General features: G+C 38.0%; 1 protein-coding gene across 6 annotated transcripts in view; it reads right to left on the bottom strand.

Moving 5' to 3' along the window:
* LOC137979349 (protein jagged-1b-like) overlaps positions 1-15,768 on the bottom strand; it is a 46,006-nt gene that overhangs the window by 3,816 nt on the left and 26,422 nt on the right. For 5 of the 6 annotated variants that reach the window (XM_068826583.1, XM_068826584.1, XM_068826585.1 and 2 more), the window contains 17 exons: positions 12,329-12,643; positions 8,749-8,794; positions 7,840-8,094; positions 7,650-7,710; positions 7,046-7,179; positions 6,527-6,643; positions 6,276-6,389; positions 6,058-6,168; positions 4,951-5,064; positions 4,057-4,828; positions 3,358-3,845; positions 2,781-2,936; positions 2,444-2,557; positions 1,986-2,099; positions 1,755-1,868; positions 736-855; positions 38-262 (listed from right to left, as the gene is read on the bottom strand). In XM_068826583.1, the coding sequence (XP_068682684.1) occupies positions 38-262; positions 736-855; positions 1,755-1,868; positions 1,986-2,099; positions 2,444-2,557; positions 2,781-2,936; positions 3,358-3,845; positions 4,057-4,828; positions 4,951-5,064; positions 6,058-6,168; positions 6,276-6,389; positions 6,527-6,643; positions 7,046-7,179; positions 7,650-7,710; positions 7,840-8,094; positions 8,749-8,794; positions 12,329-12,643 (3,370 nt within the window). Of the gene's footprint in view, positions 1-37; positions 263-735; positions 856-1,754; positions 1,869-1,985; positions 2,100-2,443; positions 2,558-2,780; positions 2,937-3,357; positions 3,846-4,056; positions 4,829-4,950; positions 5,065-6,057; positions 6,169-6,275; positions 6,390-6,526; positions 6,644-7,045; positions 7,180-7,649; positions 7,711-7,839; positions 8,095-8,748; positions 8,795-12,328; positions 12,644-12,781; positions 13,070-15,768 lie in introns of those variants that run through there. The other variant, XM_068826590.1, reaches the window with a different exon arrangement.

Genomic DNA, 15,768 nt, shown 5'->3' on the forward strand with positions numbered 1-15,768 from the left:
AAATTGTTAAGGCTAATTTTTATGTAACTCCTCGTACCTTGGCAACGCGGCCCAAACTTTTCTGGCGGACATACGCATTCGAAGCCATTTATTTTATCTTTACACGTGGCACCATCACTGCACGGAGACGAGTTACATTCATTGATATTGATTTTACAGACTGGTCCGGTAAAACCTGGTGCGCATGAGCAAAGTACCCATCCAACACCGTCAATACAGGTACCACCATTGTGACAAGGATTTGATGCACAATCATCCACATCTGAAAAAAGACAAAAGGAAGAAAAAGTTCACTACCAACAGATCTTTGCGAGAACCTTAAAACGGTTTCTCGTATCCTTGTCAAAACACTTGTGACCTTAAGCGCAAACAATGGAATCCCAATGCATTCAAGATCAACAAAGTTTCGAACAATGGTAATTCACACATTTAAATGTCACAAGTTTCGATTGACCGGACTTTCAAAAATCAGAGTAATTAAAAAAACAAAGTTATTTATTCGACTTATCACCACAGACGCTGATAATCAATTTGGCCAAGTACAACGCAAAGCAAATGTGACAGAAAACTGAAGCTATGCGCAAAGAAACACGCGCGAGGTCACAAAAATGGTCTCGCGAGAGTAACACGAGATTACTCAGCTCATCAACAATTTGCGATTACTTAAATAAACGCGCAACAACAGTTCACTACTTGTAATATTTTCAATATGTATAAAACTAATGTAGGGCTTACTTTTTTCACACAGACTCCCTTCCCAGGCCTCGGGACACATGCACGAGAAACTGGCACCATCCGGTGAATTCAGACATGTACCATTGTTTTGACATGGGTTGGACGAGCAGGGTTTGGGCGCTACAAGATATAACATAAGACTGTCAAACACATGCGCAAAGAAAAACAATACTTTTTTTTGTTTTAAGAAAAATGCAAATCTCTGTCTCCTCAGCCATGAAACATGACAAAAAGTGCGCGAGAAAGCGATTTCGGTCAGAGACAAGTGATTATTCCGATGTACCGGTAACGTAAAGTCTGGGGAGAGCAAAATTTCAGCTAATATCTTCAGTGACAAAACTGTTGTCAAATATAATTACAAGATTGTAATCTAGCTTTTGACTAAAACACAGATATGAAATTCGACAGGAAATGGCACAAGACACTTTTGCTTGTGTCAACAGCAGGATATGTTTGCCAAAACATTAGGCAAACATTGCTTATCTAATCAAGTATGGAGACTTCATTATCAAGAACGTGACATAGCCCACAACTAGAAGTCGTTGATTATTTCCGTTCCGAGAAAATAGCCTGCACACGTTTCAAACCAAGCGTTCTCGTACTGTATGAACTGAAGCACGCGTGCGGCAAAGAACAAAAGTAAACTTTGAAAGACACACACGATGTCGAGATGCAGGAAAGTTATTCAAGAACGCATGTGGGAGCGTTTGACTCGCGATATGATATCAATAAAGCTACAAAGAAATAAAAGACTTAACAGGTGTTCATTTGCAAAACAATAGGGAGGGGAGAAGATGGTATAGGTATCATTAGCGCAAAAAAAATCGATTGAATCGCGTTTAATGAATTGGTTTTCCACGGGTGGCTCTTATGTTTGATCAACTAAAATGACGCCAAGCAAGCAAGGGGAACAAAACACAACCAGTTACGAAAACACTGCAATAAAATCAGCAGACAATGAACAATAACGTCAAAGAGAAAAGAAACAAATCAGCATGAAGGCAAAATCTGTGGCTCACCTATTTGGCAAATTTGTCCTGTAAAACCATTCTGACAGGCACACTGAAAATAGTCCCCTGTGTCCGCGCAAATACCTCCATTTTTGCAAGGATTGCCATTGCAATGTGAAGTTTCTGTTGAAATAAAAAAAAATTAAATGTTATTGACGCGAAAGCCGTGCAGTTATTAGACTCGAAACTTTCTTTTCATTAATCCAAAGGCAAACGGGCTTTCATAAAAACAACCCTTACTTGATCTACACAGTCTCCCTTTCCAAGGTTCAGGGCATTTGCAAATAAAACCGTTAACAAGGTCAGCACAGGTACCATTATTTCGACAAGGATTGGAGCTGCATTCATCAATATCTACCAAGAGAAAAAACAAACACACACTCAGGAGTCATCAATTAACAAGTGAACTATACCTTATGTAGTTCTTAACGCAGAAGAAAATGCGAGTACGCTTCAAAAATACGTTCTATATACTATTGGTGAGTTAAAATCGCTTACAGCATTTGATGAAAAGGAAGAAATTCTGTTTCTGCATGTAACAGGTAACAGGAAAAACGCGTTTTGATAGGTCAAAGTTTCAACTTTCTGGGAAAATGTGATAGAAAGCGAGAAAATTAAAAAAAAAATGTTTATAAGAAAAAATAAAAGACCAGCATTGCCTAGCTTAGTATGTTCTATATTCGTTCGTCAATACTTACTCTGTGTGCAAAACTCGCCCTGCCAGCCATCAGCGCACATACAAGTGAATGTTTCAATACCGTCCACACAGCTCGCACCATTTTGACACGTATGGTTCTTGCAGTTGTCAATCTCTAGAAACGACATAAGAATTGTGTTGATACCATTTCATGTGCAAAGTTCTTCAAATACAACATTGAAACCAAACGAATTGATGGACCTCGGTCCCTCCTAATCTGTAGCACAATTATTGCATGATCATGGGCGCAACTCATTTTCAAGCTTAGTTTTTCTGAAATAATTGATATAACATCCGAACACCACAAGTTCCACCAATGATAATAATTTTAAACTTACTCTCGTGACAGTGGTTGCCTGTATAATCTTTATCACACTTGCACCGATAGTTGCCTGCAGACAGTGGTTCACAAGTGCCGTGTGCACCACACACTCCCGAACTCCTTAATTCTATAGTTCCATTCACTGCAACCGGCTGCACACAAGGATTAATTACTGCAGAGATTTAAGAAGAAACACAGCTATATCAGTGCGAGTTTAGAAGATCAAATGCGATATTCCTGGCAATGCCTCAAAAATGAAATCTTGAAATTAAGAATAAAGCCTGGTCACTTCTATTGATTTTGGTCAAGAACTATTCTGTAATTTTATGGGGTTTCAAAAGCAACATGCTTACTCTACTCTGGACTGATGTTTACTCTTGAATTTTCAACAGAGCAAATTTATGTTAACAGCTAAAACAATTTGCCAGCAGCATTAAATATTTTAAAAGAGTGGTTCACTGCAAAAAAACACATTGCAGAGATAAATATTATTGTAATAAGAAATCATGCATTTTCCAACACATCAGTGTATGCACACCACTGTGAGCACCTTAGTAATTTATGCAACACTCTCTACGGAATATCATGCTTACCTTGTTCACAAACGCTACCCCTGGTTCCTGATGGGCACACACAGTGAAAGCTATTAACCCTGTCTACACAGCTACCTCCATTGTGACAAGGACTGGACAAACATTCGTTGATATTAACCTGACAGTGAATCCCAGTATATCCTGGCATGCAATCACAGGATGCTCCTGATAAGCCATTGACGCAAGTACCACCATTAATGCATGTAAAATTGTGGCAGTAGTTGATTCTTGTGTTGCAGTCATGATCAGTATATCCAACAGGACATGAACATGCATAACCAACAGCAAGGCTCTGACAAGTTGCACCATTACGACAGGGATTGGAGTCACAAGCACCAACCTTTATTTCACATCTTTGCCCAATGAATCCAGGAGGACAGTTACAAGTAAATGAGCCAGCACCCTGAATACAGCTTCCATTGTTGAAACATGAAGAACTATTGCACTGATTGATGGCAGTTTCACACTCAGGACCACTGAACTCTGGCCTAAAAACAAAATGAATTCAAATCTCAACAAAAAAATAGTTAAGAAATCAATAAACCGCATAGGTTTTCTGATCAGTGAAAGTCATCAACCAAGGCTACTTTTTGGTTACAATTTGCTATCCAAGGCATAAATTGTAAGAGGAACTTATTTGGAAAAACCTGATTGACAGACTGACAGCCAGACTGCCTGTTTGACTGACTGCTTTCCTACCTGCACTGACACTGGTATCCCATGTGTCTATCCAAACATGTTCCACCATTCCTACATGGATTCAGAGTACCACAATCATTGATATCATGATGACAGTACACACCAGTGAATCCTGCAGCACACACACATTCAAAGCCATCAACTCTGTCAATGCATGTGGCTGAACCATGACAAGGGGAACTTGAACATTCAGTTAGGTTCGTCTGGCAAGATGATCCTGTAAAACCTGACGGACAGACACATTTGAATCCATCAACAGTATCCACACAGGTTCCTCCATTATGACAGACAGCTGTCAGACACTCATTGATATCTGTTTCACACAATGCACCAATGTACCCAGAGGGGCATATACAGCTACTTGTACCATCAGCATTCCTAACACAAGTTGCTCCATGTTGACAAGGGTATGGGTCACAGGTGTTTGCTGTTAGTAATGTGGAGCAATTTCTTCCTGTATATCCCCCAATACATGAGCACTCATAGTCATTTCGTAGGTCCGAACAATTTCCATGAACACAAGGAGAAGGTTGACATTCATCAGTGCCAACTTTGCAGTCTTCTCCAGTAAATCCAGTTTGGCACATGCAGGTATAACTTTGAATTCCATCCATGCACACTCCTCCATTTGCACAAGGGCTGCTTAAGCAGTCGTCAATGTTAGTTTCACAGTCCTTGCCTGTAAAACCGACTGGGCAAGAACATTGGTAATCATTGACTAAATCTATGCAAGTTCCTCCATTTCTGCATTGTCCTGCACAATCATCAATACCTGTGAAATAAGACACATATCAAAGAGTAGGAAAATCAGTCAACAAGAAATTACAATCCCAAGCTGACATTTTCTCTATGAGGACAATTCAAATAAATGAGCACAACACACACAACACTCACTTTCATTACAGATTCTTCCCTTCCACCCAGATTGGCATTCACAGGCAAAGTCATTGATCAGATCAATGCACTTGAGACCATTGCTACATGGACTTGCGGCACACTCATTGATATCTGCACAAAGGACAAAATTCAAATGAATAAAATCTAACAAATTTATCAAAGTGCAGAAATGGCACTTTGATTAAAGCAAATGTAAACCCCAATTGGGAAGGTCACAGCTGTGGTCAGAGCACTCTCTTTCCACTTATGTCACCTGGTTCTGTGTTATGTGAGGACATTAATTTTGTTTTGATTTAAAGTGAGATGAAGTTATACCAATAATTTCCCCTCACAGAGTTTTGGCCCAGAGGCCAAAACCTGAGGGGAGGCAACCTAGACGTCCTCACATAAAAAGGGTAAATGTAGAAATTGGTAGATATTGTAGGGGAAATCAATCTCGATTTGCTCAACCAGGCACACAAGGTGGTGTTGGTATTGCTTAAACGGGCGTGCAAGTGGTATTGGTATTGTTCTACACGACTGAGGTGTTTTAGGAGTCATAAAGTAGAAACTCTCAAGAAGAACCAAAGTGCTGTGCCGGTTAGCTATTGAAAAATCACACATTGAAGCAGATCTGATGCAAATCGAGTTGCCTGGCTCAGAAATTGTTTTTTGTCCGGACGCAGATTAGAAACATGCGATGACTTGTCAAAACAGAAGCATGGGTGACACGTTCAGCATATAATTTAAATGTATCTCAACTGCCTTTCATACTATCTTAGGCGGGGGCAGATGTAGTGAAAACTATTACTAGTAATAAATATTATTACTGTTTTCAATAACGAGGAACAGTTGAGTTCTGAATGTGGAAAGTGCACAGCTTTCTAAGTTACAGGTTCTCAGTGACCTAATTTTTCAAGCTTTCTGAAGACAGCACTGAGAATGATTTCTCTACCTCTTGTGATACCTTCGCCAACACCGATAAGCTACCCACATTCAATTTGATGAAAGCGACTTCAAAGGCAATTCAGTGCTGAATAAACCAACAACACCTTCATACTTCACCCAAATGCAAAAAATGCTGCAAGGTTAACATCATAATAAGGAAAGGTATTGGAAACTGACCCTTTTCACAAATGTGTCCTGTCCATCCTGGAGGACAGATGCACTGGTACCCGTGACCACTGTTGGTACAATTTCCACCATTTTGGCATGGTTGACTTTGACAGTCTCTGTCTGCAAAAAATATGAAATTCAAATATTATTCTTCATGCACCAAATAAGATACTTCCTTCACATTGCCTGGTCAAACTGTGCAAACTGTGTATCTGTCATCAACTTACTTATTTCACAGGTGGGTCCAGCCCATCCTGGTGGACAAGTGCACCGGAAATCAGTAGCCTCACTGTGGCATGTCCCATTGTGTTTGCATGGTGAAGACAAACAGTAATCAATGGCTGTAGAGAAAATAAGAGTTACTTTCAGTTCAGTGAACTATTCATCTGGCTGGGATCCACTGTCCAATACCGAGCATCAAGCTCTTAAATTGTTGATACTGTTGTTCCAATTTTTTTGTGGGGTCAAAATAACTGACCTGATTCACAGTTGACTCCAGTAAATCCTGCTTGACAATCACACCTGTAGAGTCCTGCTCCAGCATTGTGACATATGCCTCCATTTTGACATGGTAATGATCTGCATGAGTTTAGATCTGTGAAGAAATAACGTTAGTGTTTATTAAGCAAATCCATTCAAACATGCGTTCTCAGATGGAATAGGCCAGATAGATAGCTGGAGGGGAACAAACATGACAGAGGGGGCTAATGTTGGGCTCCTCCTCCCACAAAATAAAAAAACAAAAGAACAAAAATATGAAACAAAATAACAGTTCACAGTGAAATAAACATCCAATTCTCATTTCATTTCACAGCTCACGTTTCATGAGAGGAAAAAAAGCCATTTCACATTTCACAGGGAATAACAAACTTAAGGCAATTTACGCTTCACAAAAATACCCTTTACCACCAAATAAATGACTTTTTTTGATAGAGATGCACCAAGACGGTTTGATATCCTGCCCATTACAATTTTTCTTCCAAAAAGCAAAAATCACCTGCATCACAAAGGATTCCTCCCCACTGATATTCACAGTTACATTGCCACGGTTCACTGCAAGTTCCGTGAACACAACCTGGATATACTTGACACTCATCACATAGTTCTCCTCCCCAACCGGAATGTGTGCACCTGAAAGAGTATGGAGGAATAAATCAAAACAGAAAATTCCCGTCATTTAGTTATTAATACATGTAATCTAAATGCAAAACACAGTTACAAAATGAAGAAGAAGCCTTAAAACTAAGTTTAATTTTTACACCAACTGGTATATGCTTCTAGAGCTGTTATAAAAAGGAAAGGAAAGGAACTTTATATTTAAGTGTCTAATCTTCTAGTGCCGTAGAGCACTAATCGGGGACACTGAAAATTGAAATCAACAAGTTAACGCAAATCAAATCAAATTTTGGTTTTCGAGGAGAGGGGAAAACCGGAGTACCAGGAGAAAAACCTCTCTGTGCAGAGAAGAAAACCAACAAACTCAACCCACATATGACGCCGAGTCTGGGAATCGAACCCGGGCCACATTGGTGGGAGGAGAGTGCTCTCACCACTGCGCCACAAGACAAAGATCTCACAAATATGTCACAATAATAACTTACAAGCATTCCCCAGGCTGATTGCATATTCCATGGACTGGATCACAACCAGTTTTACAAATTGCTACAAGAAAAGACAAAAAAGTCATGATATTAATATTGTTTTCTCAAGCATTGGTCACTTATGGTATGATGCATTTTCCATTCATAAGCAACTCAGTCTAATATTGTTTATAATCTGAAATCAACCAACCCCTATCACACTGAGTTCCGCTCCATCCAGCCATACAAACTTTGTTTCCATTTTCATCGCATGTGAAATGCCCAAAACTGTCATTACGTGGTTGGCAAAATTTTGTGCAACGAATTCCGTAGTAGTTACTGTCACAAATCACTCTTATCTTGAAACTAATTGTTGCAGCAGGCCCATTATACGTATATGACTCCCAAGTCTTGTTAGGAAGCAATGTACCATGCTGTGTAGCTGTGTCAATGAGTTCACTGTGATCTAGAGGCAGAACAGAAAAAGTTAGTCCATATAAAATATTGTGGGGACATCAATAAAGGTTCAAACAGTGGCTAGGATAGCTAGGGTAGCGTCTTGAAAACAAACACCTACGTGTAAGACCCTAAGATTCAAAAACAGAGAAAGTAACCCAAAACCCTCAATTTGGCTAACCCTAGGCCTAAAGGCCAACTTTAGGCCTTAAGTTAGGCCTAGGGTTAGCCAAATTGAGGGTTTTGGGTTACTTTTTTTCGTTTTAGAGTCTTGGGTCTTTGTCTTCAAGACACCCCCAAAAAATGAGCACTCTCATGTAAGGCATATTGATTTACAAAAATATAGAAAATCATTTGGAAAAAAAAAAAGGAAAGATAATGTGCATGATGAAAAACTACACAGACACAGTATCTTTATGTGTGCAGAAATTCATATTGGTGGCAAATATTTTTTTTTTTTAATAATTGGAGAAAATGATATATGAGAAAAAATATATCAGTTCATTAAGAAAGTCAGTAGCTCATTTTGAACAGTTTAACTAGTAACCTCTGTGGTTTGGTTAATAAATTTCAGGTAATAAAGAGATCTCTTCAGCTGATAAAAATTGCCTGCAACCGCCCTAATAGTGACAACCTTACTCAAGCATAATGAAGTAGTACTTACTTCCATTATCTGCATCCCAGGCCTCCAAAACTAAATAATATGTTGTCTGAAAATTAAGACCAGAAGAAATTTAACACAGCAAAACCCTAGCAAACACCATTAGTTATCAAATAATGGTATTATACTTATATTCCCAAGTGTGTGAGAGAAAATTACTGAGTTGTCTGTGAAAAAAAATTAACAAATAATTTCCCACATGGGCAAACTGAAAGCTTAACTTTTTTGAAATTACAAACTTCAAATTGAGATTTCATGACAAAGAGAAAAGTCATAATCTCTTCATATTTATTTTAAATTTTAATGAGACAGCTGAATGAGAGTCATATTGTACTACATTGTAAAGAATGTAATATATTGCCTTTTGGATTGGCTTTTAATGCGCATAAACTAAAACTATATAGTATGTAACATTAACAACCAAAACTAATCCATTAAAGAGATATTGTGTTCTTTTTTTTCCAGCAATGTGAAGATGAACATGTGGAACTGTAAAAATCCATTAATTAAGCACCTCCCTTATCAAGCAGAGTTCCGTGCATTAACTATGGAATTTTGTTTCATTTTTAACAAATTCCACTACTGTAGAGGCATCTCTTAAAGGAGATATCAATCAAATTAAAATATCCCAATAGGAACCTTCGAGAACACTGGTGACTTTTCTTACAGGATGCTGCCGGTAGAGGAACATACAGTATACAGTAAATCTAAGTGATTAACAATTAAGTATTTACAAATTTATTATTCACCAATTCATTTTACTGTCCAAAACAAATCTCTTCCAAATTGTATGATGATGAAAGGATAACCACACTTCTGAAGAGGTTTCGATTTATAAACCTCCATAAAAGATGGGCACAAGTCCCCAAGTTCAAAGAGCCACAAGACTTAATTAATAAACTTTGGAATATTGCAATCCTGGGAAGAACTGTTGATGCCACTAAAGAGGTGCCCAATTCATTATTTATACAATTAACAGCATGTGTTATATTTGACACAATGATACTAACAATATAATATATAGTTTATTACCTAAGAAACCATCCGACTCGCACGACATAATAATATTACGTAACCAATTGTATGGCCAACTATTAAATCCATCCTTTAATATACTTTCGCAACTCTTGTGAGAGTTATAATTTACTTTACAAATTAAGACAACTGCAATACTTGAATTCATTGCCTGGTTTGTTTCAGTGCGATATGAAACTCTTTTAATCAGGAATCTCTGAACACTATATGCAACACATGATTTGTTTATAATTAAATTTTATCGTGCTGCATAAGAACAAAGATAATTCTCAATGCTTTATATCAACGTCACACTGTATGCATGTTCTGAGATAGTCTTGTTGCATAAAATTTGGAAGTGTGTACAATAACAAGGTTTTTGCATGGGTTAAAACTCACTGACACTGCTCAGAAAAAGTCCCAATAGCATTAATGTAAAAAATTGAGAGCATTTTTCCCAACAAAACTATCCGTAATTTCCACAAAAAGGATCTGACTTTGTTTAACAAATGAATAAACTTGCAGGGGATATCACTGAGTATATGTTTTTCCAAACTGTTCACCTAAAGAAGAGAAACCATTGATTCAACAAAATTAACTGAAAATTTGTAGCATTTCAGCAAATGAAAAAAAATTTAAGTTAGCAATTTTCAGGATTTCACATGTTATCTTGAACTCTGAAAATGTCACAATGTCATAAATTCAAAGTCATTTGGAAGGTAAGAAACGAAGAGTACAAAAGAAACATATTTTGTTTCAAGAAAAAATTCTAAACTTCTTGGGTCACACTTAATTTGGAAAAAATGCATATTATTCTGTCCTTGAAAGTGGAATACGATGGCAGAAATGGCGACAACTTGTACCTAACTTGACTGTTTTCTTAAAAGAAGAAAAAACAAAAGACATTGTGATGAATGGATATTATCATATTATGAGAAACATAATATATGCCAAATAGCAGTGGGGAGACGATTTCACATTACAAAACCTATAAACATTATTTCGAAGCAAACACAACTGTAATAACATACTGAAATAAAGACCAAGTATGCACGTGGCCAAATCAACCTACATTTAATGCTCTAACAATCTTGTAATTTATCTACCCAAAAATTTTATCTACACAAGATCTGAGTCTGTGACTCAAAGTGATAATTTAAACACAAAGCCGAGAACCCGAGATTTCGTAAGTTTACCCTGGATTAATTTGATATTGAGGGTCTTTGATTCTTTGACCACAAATTATGTGGCACCATGCAGTCGATAAATAAGAAACTAATTCAAAACACAAGTTGATCCCAAAACAATTTCACTGTTAAAAGCTCGTTTTAAAATTTGACGGAGTGTGGAACACTCTCCTGAAGATCATGCATGTAATTTATTTTTTAATGCACCTCTAGATTTTTCAGAAAGGTGGAAGGTTAATTTTTCGTGAATGAAACAAATAAAATAGTTTAAAAGAGAACTCTGAACATGTGTCACTTTTCATGAGATAAAGAAAAGAAGTGAAAAACAAGCCTAATCGACAATGAGATCAATAAATAGCCACGGCAACTGACTCAAATTAGCGCAAATCTCAGCTGCACCGGTGAAGATCCCATCTTGAAATCATGAGATCAAACTCAACGTTAACTTCCAGGGCAACCGATAATTTCTGCGCAGTATGTTTAATCGCGTCGTGATACCTTTAGTAGTCAAGGAAAACCTGAAGAGTAATATTTGTCTTAAGCTAGGATAAACGTAGGAAAGCTCTCAGTAAACAGTTTTATATTTCGATGCTTTTCTTGAAATGTACATCATTGACGCAACTGACAACTTGAAAAATGCACGACAGTTTCAATTTTTGCGAAAAACGAATAAAGAGCTCTTTTCTACAAGCCATGCGGCTTCGAACCTTTTCTTTGATTTCTTTTACAGTCCGTAGCCATCATTGTGTTGCAAATACAATTGTAACTTCAATTAATTAACATAATTTTCACAAAAGGCTGTCAAACGCAAGACACGTGGCCCTTAAAATATTTCACTACAAGAAAATGGTAAACAATGCTGAAAATGTATAAGGCAAAACACTCCAAGAAAATATCTAGCGGGCAGTATTGGCCTTGAGAAGCTTATTTGGATAGTTGCAGCTGTATTTATATGAACGGATTCAGTGGAGACGTAAATGTCGATTTTGCGAAATGAATGTGTTTCTGCCATTCGCTCCCGAGAGCCAATGAGAGCAATTATTTTCTGAAAAGCAAACTTTCAAGTGCAATGAATGTACTCGGAAGCGGTGCATTTTTAGATTAATACCAGCAAAAATATCTTAAATAAAATAAAACTTGTGATCACTTCCTTCATACAACATTATCTTTTTTAGGCTAAAAGCGGCTGTTAGACGCGGTTACATTAAAATTTTATTATTGAAAAAACATATCTCATCTGCGTGAACTTTCGCATAAATTTAATCCAAATTACTACGTTCAATTTTCAAAGGCTTTAAAAATAACGGAACTACTCTAACAGAGAAGAAGAAGTACCCACGCTGTTTTAAAGTAACTTCTAAAAAGTCATTAAATTGACTTACCAGCCAAGAAAATGTGAAAGGAATAGAAATCGGGTTGCGAAACCCATCCGGCGTTGAACTGTTTGTAAATGTGATCGAGCTGCTTCCTAAAACAGCAGTTGTGTATTCGCCAAAAGTACAAGGACCAGATGATGAAACGCCCTCAGTATATTGCTTGAGACAAACCCTGAAGAACGTGTCGCACTCGTCCAGGCATACGTGTTGTCCTCGATATATTGTGCGACTCCCATCACAGCAAGCTCCGTCCAATTTCTCTCCTCCAATATTTAGCAGCGAAACCAAATAAATTTCGAACGATCCAGATCCGATAGCAGTCTGCGAAAAATAAAAATAAATGAGATTTTATTTTAAAATAAAGACAAAGCTAAAAAAAAAACTCTGAGGCCGCGGCTACACTTGATTAACCGAAACACGAGAATTCACCACTTAGTGCATACACCGCTTAAGGCTAACCTGCAGATAAATGAAATGGAGCAAAGCTCGGAAAAATAAGCTTTTCAAAAGCAGACCCGAGGCCATTTCTACAATCCCTATCTTGAACTTTGTGGAGCCTTTAAATTGGCGGCCAAAATTTCGCGCTCGTGTGTGTCCGACATGAACGGCAGCCTGCGCGCCGATTTGAGCTCAACCAGCAGACTTGCAAATCATTCGATTCTGAGTGATATGGAAAACACAAGACAGATGTAAGTTTTTGTTGGGGTGCGGAAATGCTAATGAGCGAGCATGCGTAGATTAATTAGTGACGCGGTATGATACCCATGGCGCACTTACAGTTTTCACAATTGCTCGTGATTGGCTGAAGATCGGGAGTATTGTAAACAATTCCCACGAGCCAAATTACTTTTAGCTCTCAAAAACCTTCTCGAACTGCTTATGATTCCAAAGATATCAATTTCTTCAAGCCCTTAGTCACTTGCAGTAGGTGGCGGTTAGATTTTATCTCTGGGATTAAAGCAATGCTTTGAGCGACAAATCTCAATGAAAGCTGTCGGTCCTTGCTCAAAGACAGAGAGATTTTCAAATTTAACTTAATAGTTGACAATGTCGAGAAATCCATTTAGAGCGCAAGGAATGAACGACAATGGCTGCGCAAACTTTAACCTTGTGATTCAGTGCGGACAGTACCTGCGCCAGAAAACACAATGATCGTCAGGTTATATGTTTTAGGTGCAAAGCGGCATCTTACAATTACACGAAAAGATTCGAAATGTTTACAGGAAAGACCAAACTAAATACTGTGGTTTGCACTTAAACAAATGGCAATAGGAAATAGCGAATGTAAACAAATAGCTGGCGCGTGCCAATAAGCTACAAAAGAATAACGCACGTTTCGCTTGTTTTATTCGAGTCTTTTGAGAGTTAATAATACAGTGCTACACCTGGGTCATATCAGGAGAACCGATAAAAGAAAAATCGAAAGTACTCGGAGAATTGATCTCAATTTTCGCCACCCACAAAGTACCAGTGGAAACCTGTTGTGTTGTTATGACCTGATCATAGATAAGCGCACCGATTATCAGAGTATTAAGCTGACAGCAAAGATACAGGAATTTTATCTCCTTTCCTCGCTCGCTGACCATTCAATCTTGCGAAAAGCGTGCGCATCATGACACGAACCACTTCAATTTCCGCTAATGAGCTTCGCGCGTGCCACAAACAACATATGAATAGAATTGCCGCCAATTCAAGAAAGTGAAAATACTATAAGTTCAATGCTAAATACTAAATACAATCCCATCCCAGTAAAAAAGCCAGAAAAAGGAGAAAGTTATACTCATTATTCTAGGGTACGCCGAGTGAGTGGAGTAAAGAAAGCAGGCGGATTCAAACAAAGTTAACTGAATTGAGTGGTTCCGAATAGGTGGTTCCGCTTAGGAGCAGCTTCAAACATATCTTGGTACTCTCGGCTATCAAGAACTGATGCCCAGAACAAAGAGCTGTGGATAACATTCCTCTGACTGCCAGCCAGTCAATTTCAAATAAAAGCTGTTGATATGTCCATCTCTGAGCTACAAACAGAAGTCTGCATGATTTGCTGACGGGCAACTCATCACTAAGATCAAGTCAAGAGATCAAAACACATGAGACGTGCTCGACGAACGGCGGTTGTGGTTGCAGTTTACGGTCGGTAATGTTGAACGCAACAAGACAGCTTCAATAATAAGACTGTGAAAGTTCATTCTTGACTTTAGAATAACAGTTATTCAAAAATCCGCTGGTCTCAAAGTCTTACAAGATTCCCAAATGGAAGCTTTCATTGTACCACTTTACTGACTTCATGGCTGATGAAGACTGTGATAAAATCGAAAGCTTCGATTTCGGAATTTTGTAAGACCTTGAGACAAGATTTTTTTGGTCTAAGTTTAAGTAATGCTGGTCAAAGGAGTATTTGAGATGATGGTCGGAACCCACTACGAAGCTTTTCGATTAAAACGTTTCATTTGCGATCAAGCCTAGATGTCTTTCTGGAACTGAACCACTTTTTTTGTGGGTATCTTTGTACATGTCATAAATACGAAATAATGTAGAAGTAGAGGGAAAGCGTTGAATGCTATGTTGATAGACGATGCTGAATCCACGATCGCCACTTGATTTAAAGTCACATAAAGGAAAAGGCTACGCCTCGCGACCGCAGGCGTAAAATACAGATTTGAGATTGGTCCTACAAGGAACTTTGATGGATCAGTGCTGCTACGGCTATATTGGGCCATCAGTTGATGCGTAACCGTGACACGGAAACACCTTTTATTATCTCACAACATAAAAGCAATTCAGACAACCTTCCGGTGACTTTAGATAACTTTAATAAAAGACGAGACGCTTCCGGAGGTTATTCACATTGGATAGAGCTCATGCGACTTAATGGCGCATATACAAATTTGACATGAAAGACTTGTAGTTTTTACAAGGAATTTTTAGGAGAAAAACGTTTATTCTTCAAAGACGTCTGCGCGAGATATGACTTTTATTATTGCAAAAATCGTTTAAGACACAACAAACACTAACAATGAAATGTTGAAAAACACTTTTTGATGTAGCGTGGCTCGACAAGGGGAAATTAGCATATCTACTTCATTAAGATTTTGTTCAATTTGCATATGAAAGAAACTTCGCTTTTAATACTCTTACCATTCATTTTGATGACATTACAAACAACAGATCACACATGGCTTCTTAAACAATATACGCAAAGATAAAAACACGCACGCACAGCTTAGTTTTGTAAAGTACGGCGGCAGATTCCCAAGTGTCCGTTTTTATCTTAAGAGTATGAAAAAGCGTGAAATAGGTTAAAAGTTGAGAAATGAAATTGTAAAGGTAAATGTGAGGGGTTGATTTTGCTTAAGGACGCATTCGAGGATCAAAAAGGCACGTGTTGACAAAGCATAATTCTGCGTGCTTTAATTATCTGGATGAAAAAAGTCACAAAATATCTCCAA

The sequence above is a fragment of the Montipora foliosa genome, chromosome 12, assembly GCF_036669935.1.
Source record: "Montipora foliosa isolate CH-2021 chromosome 12, ASM3666993v2, whole genome shotgun sequence".
NCBI lineage: Eukaryota > Metazoa > Cnidaria > Anthozoa > Scleractinia > Acroporidae > Montipora > Montipora foliosa.